Raw genomic sequence first — 17,974 nt, forward strand, 5'->3', positions numbered from 1 at the left:
AGGTATATACCTAACATGGTCATATCACGTGATAACATCGACTAGCCAATTACGCATAAAGAATGAATTCTACAATTTAGACATACCTAGAAATATTTTTAATGGAAAAATACTGCGAAAAATTAATTAATTGTAATTTCATGTATATCAGTTAGTAAGTTCCAATTTATTGTACACATCGATACCAAGTTTATGTCAGTTTTCGAAAATTTTCTCTTTTTTTTCGCTGTTTTATCATACGGAGTACAGACCCTTTAAAACAGGTAACAGGTAAAATATGTGTTATATCTTTAACGCTTCAAATTATCTTAATAAGTTGAATTGTGTCTTTTGTACCTTGCAGTGTATGAATGTCACCCAAGTAATTCAATACTTTTGCAATTTAATACTACAACGGATACGATTCGCGTTTTAAATGTGCATTATGGGATAGCCTCACTGTGTTTTAATGGAGCGATTTAAAATGTCGTTGATTCACACATCAAAGAAAATCATTGCCGTCGGCTTGCTCTTGACCAGTTTAACCTTTGTGATAATGTTTGAATACATTGACCGGGTTCATGTAATACGTTTACACGTACATATGCCGCCTAGCCGACCATTTCGACCCGTCGACAACATTTTGGCAGTCATAAGAACCTTAACAGTAACACCGGAACACCTAAGGACCATATCATCAAATCCGGACCTGATCGACAAAATCAACGCATCATCGGGTGTCCATTATCCAGTGACTTTTAAAAGACCCTATCTGATTGAAAATACAAAATTATGTTCATTTGTGCCTAATTTGGCTGTGTTAATCATTGTTCATACCGCTCCAAACCATTTTGAATTAAGAAATGCAATGAGAAGAACTTGGGCTAATGATACGCATTATGAATCTCTAGGAAAGGTAAGAAAATTGTTCCTTCTTGGTACAGTCAATAACCAAACGCTTCAGACAGAATTGGAAAAGGAATTTAAAGAAAACCAAGACCTCTTACAAGGAGATATCGTCGATGCTGACAGTAATCTTACACATAAAGGTGTTATGGGGTACATTTGGGTTTCTGAGCGGTGCCAGAATGCTAAATACATCCTGAAAGTTGACGATGATATCGTTGTTGATATGTACAGACTATTTACTAAAGTTATACCAAACTTTAAAAACAAAACAAAACAAATCCTTTGCAGTTATATAACACCAGGAACTATGCTTATTACTCGGAAAAAGAAAAACAAGTGGTATGTAAATGAAAACCATTTTCAGGGACAACAATTTTATCCTGAATATTGCAGCGGATTACTGGTCCTCTTTACTAATGACGTCATACCAGCAATATTTAAATCTGCATCGGTGTCGCCATTTTTCTGGGTGGATGACGTAAATTTGTACGGCCTTGTGTCAAACCATCTTCTAAGAAATAATATCAACGGCTTAGTGGAAAAGGACCACCTGCTGGACGGACAGAAGGCCTTAAAGTGTTATAGAAACGAAACAATGAATCGGCAGCATAAATGTAATTATCTTGTTACCGGGTCCCGAAAAATACAAGTTTTAGTAGACATATGGTCGGAAATGACTAAACAGTACGAAAATGAAAAAGTAGAAAAAATTGAAGAAGCCGTGACATCGACAATTACTTCCAAAACGATGATTCGGCCAGCCGGAGACTTGGCAGCCATAGGGACTTTTACAGTAGACACTAAAGACCTAAGGGCTATATCACCAAATCCGGACCTGATCGCCAAAATTAACGCCTCATCGGATGTCAAATATCCAGTGACATTTAAAGGATCATATCTGATTGAGAATCCAGAATTATGTTCATCTGTGCCTAATTTGGCTGTGTTAATCATTGTTCATACCGCTCCAAACCATTTTGAATTAAGAAATGCAATGAGAAGAACTTGGGCTAATGATAGGCATTATGAATCTCTAGGAAAAGTTAGAAAATTGTTCCTTCTTGGTACAGTCAATAACCAAACGGTTCAGACAGAGTTGAAAAAGGAATTTAACGAACACAAAGACCTCTTACAAGGAGATTTTGTCGATGCTTACAGGAATCTTACTCATAAAGGTGTGATGGGGTACCGTTGGGTTTCCGAGCGGTGCCGGAACGCTAAATTCATCCTTAAAGTTGACGATGATATCGTTGTTAATATGTACAGATTATTTACTAAAGTTATACCAAAAATTAGAAACAAAACAAAACAAATTCTCTGCCATTATATACTTCCAGGAACAATGCGTATTTTACGGGAAAAGAAGAGCAAGTGGTATGTAAATGAAAACCATTTTAAGGGACAGAAATTTTATCCTGAATATTGCAGCGGGTTTCTGGTCCTCTTCTCTAATGACGCCATACCGGCAATGTTCAAAGCCGCATCGGTAACACCATTTTTCTGGGTAGATGACGTGTATCTGTACGGCCTTGTTCCAAGCCATGTACCAGGTATTACATACACTAGTTTAGAACAAGAGGCCCACATGCTAAACGGCGATAAAGCCTTAAAGTGTTATAGAAACGAAACAATGAATCGCCTGCACAAATGTAATTATCTAGTAACTGGTTCCCGAACAATGCAAGTTTCAGTGGATATATGGTCGGAAATGACTAAACAGTACGAAAAGGTAAAAGAAAATGAAAAAGCTGTGAGTTCGACAATCAATCATGAAACGATAATTCGCCCAGCCGACAAACTTTTGGCAGTCAAAAGGAACCGTACAGTAGCCCCCGAAGACCTGAGAGCCATATCACCAAATCCGGACCTGATCGCCAAAATCAACGCCTCATCGGATGTCCAATATCCAGTGACTTTAAAAGGATTTTATCTGATTGAAAATCCAGAATTATGTTCATCTGTGCCCGATTTGACCGTCTTAATCATTGTTCATACCGCTCCAATCCATTTTGAAAGGCGCAATGTAATGAGAAAAACTTGGACTAATGATACGCATTATAAATCCTTAGGAAATGTAAGAACATTATTCCTTCTCGGTACCGTAAATGACAAAACGGTTCAGACAGAATTGGAAAAGGAATTCAAAAAACACCAAGACATCTTACAAGGAGATTTCGTCGATGCTTTCAAGAATCTTACACATAAAGGTGTGATGGGGTACCGTTGGGTTTCCGAGTGGTGCCGGAACGCTAAATACATCCTGAAAGTTGACGATAATATCGTTGTTCATATGTTCAGATTATTTACTAAAGTTATACCAAAATATACAAACAAAACGAAACAAATCCTATGCAATCATATTTTTCCAGGAACTATGCTCATCATTCGGGAAAAGAAAAGCCAGTGGTATGTAAATGAAAACCATTTTAAGGGACAGAAATTTTATCCTGAATATTGCAGCGGGTTTCTGGTCCTCTTTTCTAATGACGTTATTCCAGCAATATTCAAAGCCGCATCGGTGACGCCCTTTTTCTGGGTGGATAACGTGTATTTGTACGGCCTTGCGCCAAGCCATGTACCAGGAATTACATACAATGGTTTAGATAAAAAAGACCACATGCTTGACGGCGACAAGGCCCTGAAGTGCTATAGAAACAAAACATTGAATAACCAGCATAATTGTAATTTTCTTGTTACTGGTTCCCGAACAGTACAAGTGTCAGTCGAAATATGGTCGGAAATGACTAAACAGTACAAACAAGAGAAAGTAGAACATTTTGAAGTAGCTTTGCCTTCGACAATCAAATACAAAACGACGAAGGATTCGGAATGACGGTTCGTACTTGTGTTATGTGGAATGTTTACTCTTGAGTCTCTAATTCAGTGACGTTTTGGTCCCTTGCATTGTGTCTCTAAACAGGGCTTATATTTGAATTTTTGACTTCTTGCCTTGTTCTTTTAGTTTTCATTGCATCGTAACGTAAGTCATGAACACATTCAGAACATAACTCTTTGATATGATTTCGTTGGATAACCGTTTTATACCATGATGTAAAATGGAAAAGGTGTTAAAATGTTCGTATGTTTTAGATTTTAGGAGATTAAGACTGGTGAAACTATTTTTATGAGAGCACCCAATGCTTTACTTTAATGAAAGATGCATACTTACCCAATTTGAAGGAAAAAATAAAAGAAAATATAAATAAACATGCATGCAGCCTAATGTAATTGCTCGATTTGTCGGTTGCTTTTACTTTTGTACAAAAACTTAAAATCTCAAAACTGTAGTAACAAACACCTTTTTTTACAATTGCCCAGTTATTTTATATATTTATCTGAGATATTTGTATTTTCAGAATTGTTCCATACTTATCTCAGACTGTTTTTTGAACCCAGTTACTGAAGGGATGGACTTTTGTTTCAAAGGGAAATACTTTTCTAAGAAGGGAATATCAAATTTAAAGAATTTTTTCGCAACCCTTACAGTGCAAACATACCATTTTTGAATAAACATGAGTTAACATAACCTTGCTAACTTAAAATATTTAGTGTCTTTTTTAAAAGACTAGCATTCACTTATCGATCATTTTAGGTAGAGGGAATATGAATAAATGTCCATCAATTTAATATCATATTTGACATTAATTGAGCATGCTCAATATATATACCCATCTGTTTCTTATGTCAGTGTTTTTTCCTAAATTAATTTGGTTAAAGCTCTGTATAATTATGTAGACACTTTTTGTTTTAGCCTTTCTAATTCAATATTAACTGTATTGTTTGTCTGGCTGTGGTAATGGTATTCAAGATAGCTTACATAACACCGATTAACACATTTTTGATATGCATAAATATAAACTTTTATCTCTCATTTATATACTGAGGCCCTACAATAAATCTAACAATATAGCACATGGCGTTATGTTACCTTTTTGGGGGAGAAAACATTTCTGTATTGAAAAAGTCAGGAGTCAGAAATTACCAAATAGCAATTAACCCCAAAACAGTTATTTACTTAACGAATTGTAATCATTCGGACACTAGTCATCCTGCTGGTTTACCCCAGTTTTGTATCTGTTTAACAGTACTTTTTTTTTCATTAGTAATGATATATGCATACTATTAAAAACACATTTGTAGATTAAAATAACCGATTAGTTGTATGCAGTTTTGATTTTGCTAACTTGTCTTAACTTAGTTGTATTTATATAAAATCCTTCTACTTTTCTGATATTTCCCTATTTTGATTTAATTCTTCTTTTTCTTCTTCTACTTCTTCTTCTTCGAAGGGGATGATGCTGATACTGATGCTAATGCTGATGATGAAAAAGAAGCTAACGTTGCAACATGGACTGTTACTAGAGCTACTGTTTTATAGTGAAGTATTAATAGTATAATGAGGAAATATTGCACATCGATAGCATGACAGATGCGTGAAATCGTAAACAACCGACTCGTTTAGGCATTTATACCGTAATGTACTGCATCATAAGGAGTTTCCTGTCCATTGTATAAAATGAACAATAACTTTCTTCGCTGATTATGATCTTAAAAGCCTAGTTCACTTAAGCATCAGACCGCCTAATTAATGACAATATTCGTCCATATAATGGAATTAAAACAAAGTCCTGGGTTATGTTTTTTGTGTATATATATGTTTGGTACAACTGACAACTGGCAATTTGTGACAATAATTATTGATATACATTCCTTACCTTCGTATGGTATGTAAATTATGCAGTTATTCGCAAAAAAAGCTCGACAAACACCCTTGAGGTTTCATATAACTATATCCTAAACGCAAATCAGGACGCAATTAATCCTACACAACATTACTACTTAACGTGTCATTCTATTCACAAGAGATTACTATTTTGTTCGTTTAATGATTAAATTTAAGAACTATTGTCGATGCAGCCAATAAAATCACGACTTGCTTAATCATATTTTACTCTTTTTTTTCTATTTAGCACAAGGTGACATGAAAGTCATGGTTCCTATTCGTCATCTACATAAACGTGCATAGACTTTATTCAAACGTCACATTGCGTGACGTTTGTTTTCCGACATTTGATTTTGGCATCGTTGTTTGTTCTTTCCCATAAACAGCATGGTGAATATATACAAACCGTCAACCGTCATGCAATATCCACCTTCTATGAAAGAAAAGAGATATCAAAATGATACCTGTTAAACAAATCGTATTGATCAAGTGATTGTGATAACTACGAGGAATTTCTTCTCAAAGACTGAGCGTATGATGTATGCTCGGTATTAAGGTATTTAATTGTAACTCAGTGAAAGGGTTCTAAATTCAGAGATCTGTTTTGACACGACGTAAAATAAAAATTGTAGATCAGTCTGCATCAAGAAAAGAATCATTCTATGTTATTGTTCAGTCTTTCGTCAGGGAATCTTTGACGAAACCTATCTTCACGGCAACCGCCTTAACAATGTCAACATTTTATGATGCAAGAGACTAAAATACTCAAGCACGCCTCGAACATGCTGATTAAGGACACCGTAAGAAGATTTTTGGCTCTTACCATAATCTAGCATAGTAAAGTGCGGCATGAGAAAAAACATTATTCTTCAACAAGTGGAATAAGACTTACCATTCTTAATATCGAGGCAGAATTGTTACTTTAAACAAAACTGATGTGTACATCATTCAAATGGATCATACTCAAATGATCCGTTATACTGCTCTTCGTTGCCAGATTCAAATCTATGATATCTCTGGCATGTTTTTTCTATGTTCAAACCGAAACTCGTCCTGCTTTCTAACTTTCCGTTTAACTAGTTTTTGGAGTGCAAGAACAGAAAAGATAATATTTAGAATACATGTTGAGAATAGCTAACGACAAGCGAAATATTTGCCTTGCACTGTCTTGAAAAAAGAGGGGAACAAGTTAAACTGTAACCATATAAGACAAACGATATAAAGCAATCACAATTGCAACGGTGATATAAGAAATATATATGTTACCATCTGACTCAAATTTAAATAAAACAAATAATCAATTTCCTTTTTTTTATTCTTACACTATTTTGACTTGAATCAGATATATCGATTTAGATATGGAACGAACAAGATTTTTTGAGTTAAGTATAGACTGAGATTAATAGCGAGGTTGCTGGTGTGTTTGTCGTTTTTGTTGTTGCTGCTGTTGTTTTTCTTGTAAAATACTCTTATTTCAAGCAAAAGTGAATGCACAATGATCACCGTATACTTTATTCAGAGATGGAGTATGTATCTTAACCACCATCTCACACCACAATCAATAACATCTGTTTCAATATTATTGAAGAAGGTTGAATACAAATACATGTGTATAGATAAAAAACTTTATTTCAAATTTATAAATAAAATACATTAGATAAATGTTGATACAAGGCATAAACGAAACACACCACATATCAGTCTACACATTAACACAACTACATGTACATACACATTTTTAGTTCACTTTTTAAAGTAGTCCGTATATTAAATAAATGTTGATGCATAGCATTAACAAAACACACCACAGATCAGTCTGCACATTTACACAACTACATGTGCATACACATTTCCCGTAATTTTACTCCGTCTTTTTGCCTTTGGATTTCCATTGCTTTCATATTCCTCCACAATTTCACGCTTACGCTTAAGTAAGAAATTGATTTGAGTCCGTCCACAGTTAAAATCCATGGCAACATTATTTCATTACGGCCGTTTTCTAATAACTTTACACACTCGACACGTTCTTTTAGAGTCAAACACTTTCGATTAGTCTTTTTTTCAGCCATAATGAAAGTTAAAAAAAATATCAAGAACAATGCATTGTAAAAATCTGTTCGTAGAAATATAAATCCGTGCACTTAGAAAAAATAATATTGAAGTGAATAAAAATCGTAACTCGTTTCACGCCGTCGAATGACAATGCACACTGTGAATTCATAATAAACCGTTGTTTTTGTCTTTATTTAATAATTAACTTCTTATCTTAATTATTTAATTATCGTATTAATTGTGTCATTAATTGTGTCAATTCTGATCAAAACATTCGCCGACGTGTTATAAACATGATTTCTCGATGAGTAAACACGCATGGCAATCGTGTGATGCAATATTCATTTTCATTGGATGACGGAGATACCCGAGGCCGTCGTTCTTTTCCGTAAACTTCTATGCGCAATTAAAGCTGTATATTGGAAAAAATTATAAGCGGAAGTGTCAGTGACAAGGGATTAGTGGCCGCTAATTAGTGATTATATGGCTTCATGGGGACAAAAATAGTGGCCGTGGCCGCGTTAGACAGTTGGCCGCTTAATGCACGTACATTATATAGTAAAAACGTACGGGGGGAATTTGGAGTGGCCCGTTAAGGCAGGTGGCCATTTAAAGCAGGTGACCGTTCAACCAGGTTTGACTGTACATAGAATATAAACATAAATTGTTTTCCATTTTGTTCGTACCGGTATAACGACCAATGTTATGTTGTTGTTTTTACGCACTATGTGAGGCGAATCAACATTCTACACATGTGCTTAATGTTCATATTGATGTGGATACAATAAATATAACGTGCTATTTCATAATTTGTCACATTATGACTTTCTACGCGATGTATCATGAACTTAATTGTTTTGGTCGAGTTTCTGGTCAACAACTTATTAATGTCCAACAACGTAATAGATATGTGTTAATGTTAAATATTGACCGAATATTGACCGAAACTATTAAATGTAGTGGTTTTGTTCGGTTTTAAATGAATTATTCGACTTTAAAATTGCAACAATGAAGAACTATTACTATATAACAAGAATTTAAAAATAAAAAAGGTAGGAAAAATGTGGACATCGATCCTTGATTGTTCTTCACACATAATTTTAAGGTAACTCAATATTATTCACGTACATGCTTTTGACTAGTATTCTTTATTCATTCTTTAAAAATAATATTAGCATTATTGTTGGATTGTTTATAACTTTGGTGATATCGTGTTGGATAGTTTTATAAAACTTTTGTGTTCTTCATTACTTATTTCATTGAATGTGTTATCATTGTATAAATTAATTTATTTTATACATCTGATTAACAAGCACCTATTCAAAGTCACGGACATCCGGATTTATCAATTTGCTTGTTTAATATGTTCTTTTTTATGTTAAGGTCAAAACATAGCTCTTTTAGTTATATACAATTGTTCCAGAATTTATTTAGTTATCACAAAAAATATTTGTTTTATAAATTGCATGATATAGTGTAGCATCCGGTATCGGGGTGCACAACAAATATTTAAAATATTGACGTAGCTTTTGCATCAACAGATTTGGAAATAGTTGCTAAGTATTCTCATTATTTTAAGCATTTCTTAAGACCGACTAGCCTTCAGCTAGATCAGATACCACAATCAACCTCTGTGCTATGCGAATATCACAATAATACTTATAATCAATATCAAATGTTGAACTTTGTCAATCATTTATTTTCTATTTAAAATATTTTTTCAGAGGAATTAGACAACGAATGCCATTGAAACTTATTATTAAAAATGATCGAACTCATATTTTTAGATGTATGGATTAATTTAATTGTGTTTTATAAATTTGATATTTTACAATACCAAATTGACGATTACATGATCGATAATTAAATCACTATAATTCTATTTTGAAACTGACGAAATTGTTATATGAAAATTAACCAATTACGGAATCATATTTAAGGCATTTCTGCAACACATTTCTTTGCCAATACACAATAAAACATTACAATTACAATGCTTTGTTAAAACGTCAAGTAAAACCCTTTATTAGAGAAATGAAACACGAAGAGAAAGATACCACAGTGAAATAGTAAAGAAAAGTTGTGTGACGTTTTACGATGTAAAAGAATTGTTTTATTACTCCAAATATAAAAAGGCATTTAAAATAACAAGCTGCGCGAGATTTGTTATAAAATATGTGCTATTTTTTGAGAGGCTGTTTTGCATGTCGTACACACTTCAAAGCTGATCTTTTTCATCAATCACAGTGAAATTTCTTACTATCAATAATAAAATCTAAAGGTAACATGATACAATTTAGAAACAAATATCGAAATAATGATTTCAGGTTGTTATTAGATTGTAACCCTAATTATCTAATATAGAGAATACTTAGCAGAATGTTGTTTGTTGTTACTTTTTACTTTTCTAACGCTTTATTTCGAGTATTTATGTTTGACATGTGTTTGATTTTATATGTGACCGACATTGTTGCCTTTAAATTGAATGTTTAAATTGAATAAATGTGTTTAATTTTTAAAATCTAATATAAAAAGAGGACCTTTTATTATAGAAGGAGGGAGGTGATACGAAGTTAGAATTTAAGACAATATACTTAATTAATACAATTTATACAAAAACTTGAAATGATTTAAATTCAATTCAAGTTACAGTCAAACTGCGGTCGTTCGAGAACTGGCGGTTGTTCGAGAACTGGCGGTCACTCGGTCCCGAACATTTTTCTTTCTTTTTTCATATAAAGTATACTGACGCTGCATCGAACCTAAATAGGTCGAGGAGTCGAGCCGGTCCCAAATACACAAATCATGCACAAAACCTTATGGCTCCCTTGAGGTCATAATTTCACACTTTATCCCGAATGCGTGTTCCAAAATAAATAAACAATTGCTAGGTGTTTTCGCAAGGTGTAGAAATTGCAATGACAATTAAAAGAAAATTCGATAAGGTGTGAAAAACCGTGTATCACTGTTTACGCATGACCGATGAGAGTTGATAATGAAATTTGAGAAGATAATTATGAGTTTGGACAGTTATGACTGATGCCATAAAATGAAGTGTCATATTTAAATATTGGCTTGTTTCGAAAATGTGTTTTTTGTACAAGTAAACATAACTCTTATTCATTTATAATTGTATTTTTTCTTTTACATTTCGTATACCACAGCCTTTGAACATATGAGAGATTTATACAACGCAACACATAATCGGTGTCGTAGTAAACAGATGGTGAAATCCATTATATTTGCTTCATTTATAAATGCCAGTCTTGACATTAAATTTAATTTATATGAATTGGGAAAATGTTTGTATTTGCTCCATTTATATATGCCAGTCTTAACACGTTACACGTTCCTTGTTAGGACACGGATCAACATCAATGTGTTATTTTAATAATATGTCATTATTGATTTACCATTAACTTTTTGTATGTTCATGTTTAATAAAATAGGTTTTTCTTGTTAATCTTGAAGTTGTATCTTCCCGCCAACGGTTACGGATTGTAATACAATTCCGGTACGTCTTAAATGACGTAAACCAACACTAACATCTGGGTAAACCAAGCGTAACAGATATATCCAATTGAATTAGGAAGGTTTTTTAAATGAAATGGAAATACCGCTAAATTAATTGAAGAGCTTTCTAATATAGTTAATTTTGAGGTATCTTTAATTGAATTGGAGATATCTTTTATCAATTGATGCTATCATTAATTCGATTGGAGCTGTCTGTAATTGAATTGAAGACGTCTACAGGTATTTTAAAAGCTCGTCAATAACTTGTGTTTATGTAGGATTGGCGCACATTCAATATACATGGTTACTTTACTCAACTAAAGCTAGGCGTTCAAGAAAACCGAGATGTTTTGATAATAAGATACGCTGCTTAGCAACGTTTTTTCAAGGGGAAATCTATGAATTGTATTGAGCTTACCGGTAATCCTATGTCCGAGTCTGTAGCAAGATTTCTCTTTCTTATCCATGGCCGATTGAAAAGGCATAGTCATCTCACATTCAGTTATAATTCTTACGTGGAGAAGGATCTTTATAATTTCCATCTCAAAGCAAATCACAGATAATGAGCAAAATTGGTATCCGCGATATACAACAGTTGTTTCACTTACACGGCAAAAGAAAAAAAAAATCCAATTATGAGACATTAAAATAAACTTGTAATCTATACCTCCTATTCGGAAAACCTCGGCAATTATCCATCAGAAACAACCTGGGATGTATATGGACGGCTTACAATGTAAGAAATATTTACATTTAACTACGCTGCAAGTAGATCACGTAGTAATTTGAATTTAGCATATACACTCAATGACTTTACTCTATGGAAGCTTAATTATTAATGCAAAAGTTGAAATATGCAAAACGTATGCAAAACTTCACTGACAATTAATTCAATCTTAGTTATCTAAAATAACAGTTAAAACATTACAATAAATCAATATTATTATTAAAAAGTTCGAACTACTACTACTGATGTACCGGCATACATCCGAGTTTGTTTTCGATGGAAAATGGCCGATAAGTTCCAAATGAATACCTCCAACTAACCAGTAATATTCTATTTTCTTTTAGATAATGCGTCAAGAAGTTTGTAATTTTAGGACCCCTTCTTAGTTTCTATTCATATGACCAGTATTGAATGACGGAAGTCCTACATGAGAAAGCCTTAACAGATTCATGCAAAAACTCGATAGGACTTCAGATTTTTCAAATTCTAATGATTTTCATTTAGATGTTCATCAATGGTTATGAGTTTGACGTTTACTTAAAACAATACGATGAATACCAATACATTATCAAATATAAATATCTAAATATAATAAATATCATCTCCTTGTAAGAGGAAGGCTGTAAATCTCTTAAAGGGACTGTACACCAGATTGGCACCATTTTTTTTATTTTCTGTAACGAATCTCCGGTCAGTTATTAATAGAATGTTTTACCCTTTGATATCATAATTGTAAAAAAACATACCAACATTAAAAAAATCGAGTCGGAGATCGGGTTCGACCGGTGTCGCCAAAATTGCAGTTCAGTGCTGTATCCACTGTGCTATGTAGGCTTACTCTAAACACTTGGAATATTTAAGGTATATACCTAACATGGTCATATCACGTGATAACATCGACTAGCCAATTACGCATAAAGAATGAATTCTACAATTTAGACATACCTAGAAATATTTTTAATGGAAAAATACTGCGAAAAATTAATTAATTGTAATTTCATGTATATCAGTTAGTAAGTTCCAATTTATTGTACACATCGATACCAAGTTTATGTCAGTTTTCGAAAATTTTCTCTTTTTTTTCGCTGTTTTATCATACGGAGTACAGACCCTTTAAAACAGGTAACAGGTAAAATATGTGTTATATCTTTAACGCTTCAAATTATCTTAATAAGTTGAATTGTGTCTTTTGTACCTTGCAGTGTATGAATGTCACCCAAGAAATTCAATACTTTTGCAATTTAATACTACAACGGATACGATTCGCGTTTAAAATGTGCATTATGGGATAGCCTCACTGTGTTTTAATGGAGCGATTTAAAATGTCGTTGATTCACACATCAAAGAAAATCATTGCCGTCGGCTTGCTCTTGACCAGTTTAACCTTTGTGATAATGTTTGAATACATTGACCGGGTTCATGTAATACGTTTACACGTACATATGCCGCCTAGCCGACCATTTCGACCCGTCGACAACATTTTGGCAGTCATAAGAACCTTAACAGTAACACCGGAACACCTAAGGACCATATCATCAAATCCGGACCTGATCGACAAAATCAACGCATCATCGGGTGTCCATTATCCAGTGACTTTTAAAAGACCCTATCTGATTGAAAATACAAAATTATGTTCATTTGTGCCTAATTTGGCTGTGTTAATCATTGTTCATACCGCTCCAAACCATTTTGAATTAAGAAATGCAATGAGAAGAACTTGGGCTAATGATACGCATTATGAATCTCTAGGAAAGGTAAGAAAATTGTTCCTTCTTGGTACAGTCAATAACCAAACGCTTCAGACAGAATTGGAAAAGGAATTTAAAGAAAACCAAGACCTCTTACAAGGAGATATCGTCGATGCTGACAGTAATCTTACACATAAAGGTGTTATGGGGTACATTTGGGTTTCTGAGCGGTGCCAGAATGCTAAATACATCCTGAAAGTTGACGATGATATCGTTGTTGATATGTACAGACTATTTACTAAAGTTATACCAAACTTTAAAAACAAAACAAAACAAATCCTTTGCAGTTATATAACACCAGGAACTATGCTTATTACTCGGAAAAAGAAAAACAAGTGGTATGTAAATGAAAACCATTTTCAGGGACAACAATTTTATCCTGAATATTGCAGCGGATTACTGGTCCTCTTTACTAATGACGTCATACCAGCAATATTTAAATCTGCATCGGTGTCGCCATTTTTCTGGGTGGATGACGTAAATTTGTACGGCCTTGTGTCAAACCATCTTCTAAGAAATAATATCAACGGCTTAGTGGAAAAGGACCACCTGCTGGACGGACAGAAGGCCTTAAAGTGTTATAGAAACGAAACAATGAATCGGCAGCATAAATGTAATTATCTTGTTACCGGGTCCCGAAAAATACAAGTTTTAGTAGACATATGGTCGGAAATGACTAAACAGTACGAAAATGAAAAAGTAGAAAAAATTGAAGAAGCCGTGACATCGACAATTACTTCCAAAACGATGATTCGGCCAGCCGGAGACTTGGCAGCCATAGGGACTTTTACAGTAGACACTAAAGACCTAAGGGCCATATCACCAAATCCGGACCTGATCGCCAAAATTAACGCCTCATCGGATGTCAAATATCCAGTGACATTTAAAGGATCATATCTGATTGAGAATCCAGAATTATGTTCATCTGTGCCTAATTTGGCTGTGTTAATCATTGTTCATACCGCTCCAAACCATTTTGAATTAAGAAATGCAATGAGAAGAACTTGGGCTAATGATAGGCATTATGAATCTCTAGGAAAAGTTAGAAAATTGTTCCTTCTTGGTACAGTCAATAACCAAACGGTTCAGACAGAGTTGAAAAAGGAATTTAACGAACACAAAGACCTCTTACAAGGAGATTTTGTCGATGCTTACAGGAATCTTACTCATAAAGGTGTGATGGGGTACCGTTGGGTTTCCGAGCGGTGCCGGAACGCTAAATTCATCCTTAAAGTTGACGATGATATCGTTGTTAATATGTACAGATTATTTACTAAAGTTATACCAAAAATTAGAAACAAAACAAAACAAATTCTCTGCCATTATATACTTCCAGGAACAATGCGTATTTTACGGGAAAAGAAGAGCAAGTGGTATGTAAATGAAAACCATTTTAAGGGACAGAAATTTTATCCTGAATATTGCAGCGGGTTTCTGGTCCTCTTCTCTAATGACGCCATACCGGCAATGTTCAAAGCCGCATCGGTAACACCATTTTTCTGGGTAGATGACGTGTATCTGTACGGCCTTGTTCCAAGCCATGTACCAGGTATTACATACACTAGTTTAGAACAAGAGGCCCACATGCTAAACGGCGATAAAGCCTTAAAGTGTTATAGAAACGAAACAATGAATCGCCTGCACAAATGTAATTATCTAGTAACTGGTTCCCGAACAATGCAAGTTTCAGTGGATATATGGTCGGAAATGACTAAACAGTACGAAAAGGTAAAAGAAAATGAAAAAGCTGTGAGTTCGACAATCAATCATGAAACGATAATTCGCCCAGCCGACAAACTTTTGGCAGTCAAAGGGAACCGTACAGTAGCCCCCGAAGACCTGAGAGCCATATCACCAAATCCGGACCTGATCGCCAAAATCAACGCCTCATCGGATGTCCAATATCCAGTGACTTTAAAAGGATTTTATCTGATTGAAAATCCAGAATTATGTTCATCTGTGCCCGATTTGACCGTCTTAATCATTGTTCATACCGCTCCAATCCATTTAGAAAGGCGCAAAGTAATGAGAAAAACTTGGACTAATGATACGCATTATAAATCCTTAGGAAATGTAAGAACATTATTCCTTCTCGGTACCGTAAATGACAAAACGGTTCAGACAGAATTGGAAAAGGAATTCAAAAAACACCAAGACATCTTACAAGGAGATTTCGTCGATGCTTTCAAGAATCTTACACATAAAGGTGTGATGGGGTACCGTTGGGTTTCCGAGTGGTGCCGGAACGCTAAATACATCCTGAAAGTTGACGATAATATCGTTGTTCATATGTTCAGATTATTTACTAAAGTTATACCAAAATATACAAACAAAACGAAACAAATCCTATGCAATCATATTTTTCCAGGAACTATGCTCATCATTCGGGAAAAGAAAAGCCAGTGGTATGTAAATGAAAACCATTTTAAGGGACAGAAATTTTATCCTGAATATTGCAGCGGGTTTCTGGTCCTCTTTTCTAATGACGTTATTCCAGCAATATTCAAAGCCGCATCGGTGACGCCCTTTTTCTGGGTGGATAACGTGTATTTGTACGGCCTTGCGCCAAGCCATGTACCAGGAATTACATACAATGGTTTAGATAAAAAAGACCACATGCTTGACGGCGACAAGGCCCTGAAGTGCTATAGAAACAAAACATTGAATAACCAGCATAATTGTAATTTTCTTGTTACTGGTTCCCGAACAGTACAAGTGTCAGTCGAAATATGGTCGGAAATGACTAAACAGTACAAACAAGAGAAAGTAGAACATTTTGAAGTAGCTTTGCCTTCGACAATCAAATACAAAACGACGAAGGATTCGGAATGACGGTTCGTACTTGTGTTATGTGGAATGTTTACTCTTGAGTCTCTAATTCAGTGACGTTTTGGTCCCTTGCATTGTGTCTCTAAACAGGGCTTATATTTGAATTTTTGACTTCTTGCCTTGTTCTTTTAGTTTTCATTGCATCGTAACGTAAGTCATGAACACATTCAGAACATAACTCTTTGATATGATTTCGTTGGATAACCGTTTTATACCATGATGTAAAATGGAAAAGGTGTTAAAATGTTCGTATGTTTTAGATTTTAGGAGATTAAGACTGGTGAAACTATTTTTATGAGAGCACCCAATGCTTTACTTTAATGAAAGATGCATACTTACCCAATTTGAAGGAAAAAATAAAAGAAAATATCAATTAACATGCATGCAGCCTAATGTAATTGCTCGATTTGTCGGTTGCTTTTACTTTTGTACAAAAACTTAAAATCTCAAAACTGTAGTAACAAACACCTTTTTTTACAATTGCCCAGTTATTTTATATATTTATCTGAGATATTTGTATTTTCAGAATTGTTCCATACTTATCTCAGACTGTTTTTTGAACCCAGTTACTGAAGGGATGGACTTTTGTTTCAAAGGGAAATACTTTTCTAAGAAGGGAATATCAAATTTAAAGAATTTTTTCGCAACCCTTACAGTGCAAATATACCATTTTTGAATAAACATGAGTTAACATAACCTTGCTAACTTAAAATATTTAGTGTCTTTTTTAAAAGACTAGCATTCACTTATCGATCATTTTAGGTAGAGGGAATATGAATAAATGTCCATCAATTTAATATCATATTTGACATTAATTGAGCATGCTCAATATATATACCCATCTGTTTCTTATGTCAGTGTTTTTTCCTAAATTAATTTGATTAAAGCTCTGTATAATTATGTAGACACTTTTTGTTTTAACCTTTCTAATTCAATATTAACTGTATTGTTTGTCTGGCTGTGGTAATGGTATTCAAGATAGCTTACATAACACCGATTAACACATTTTTGATATGCATAAATATAAACTTTTATCTCTCATTTATATACTGAGGCCCTACAATAAATCTAACAATATAGCACATGGCGTTATGTTACCTTTTTGGGGGAGAAAACATTTCTGTATTGAAAAAGTCAGGAGTCAGAAATTACCAAATAGCAATTAACCCCAAAACAGTTATTTACTTAACGAATTGTAATCATTCGGACACTAGTCATCCTGCTGGTTTACCACAGTCTTGTATCTGTTTAACAGTACTTTTTTTTTCATTAGTAACGATATATGCATACTATTAAAAACACATTTGTAGATTAAAATAACCGATTAGTTGTATGCAGTTTTGATTTTGCTAACTTGTCTTAACTTAGTTGTATTTATTGGGTTGTCTAGGAAGTTGCCCCCTCTTTCCATTGGTTTATCTTCTTTTTGGGTTTTGAGTCCCCTTTGGCCTCATTTGGTTTGCCTTGGTTTAAGGTTGTTGAGTCATAAAGTCG

At 34.1% G+C, this 17,974-nt stretch overlaps 2 protein-coding genes across 2 annotated transcripts; both read left to right on the top strand.

Moving 5' to 3' along the window:
- The first annotated feature begins 410 nt into the window (after window positions 1–410).
- On the top strand, window positions 411–4,905 carry LOC128210367 (uncharacterized). The gene has a single exon (XM_052914681.1). The coding sequence runs from the start codon at window positions 449–451 to the stop codon at window positions 3,719–3,721; it is 3,273 nt and encodes a 1,090-aa protein (XP_052770641.1). The 5' UTR covers window positions 411–448; the 3' UTR covers window positions 3,722–4,905.
- An 8,263-nt stretch (window positions 4,906–13,168) lies between these two features.
- LOC128210399 (uncharacterized) lies at window positions 13,169–17,644 on the top strand. Its single transcript, XM_052914743.1, has one exon. It carries the CDS (start codon window positions 13,211–13,213, stop codon window positions 16,481–16,483), a length of 3,273 nt encoding a protein of 1,090 aa, XP_052770703.1. The 5' UTR covers window positions 13,169–13,210; the 3' UTR covers window positions 16,484–17,644.
- Window positions 17,645–17,974: the final 330 nt, after the last annotated feature.

Source organism: Mya arenaria, chromosome 12, assembly GCF_026914265.1.
Source record: "Mya arenaria isolate MELC-2E11 chromosome 12, ASM2691426v1".
Taxonomy (NCBI): domain Eukaryota; kingdom Metazoa; phylum Mollusca; class Bivalvia; order Myida; family Myidae; genus Mya; species Mya arenaria.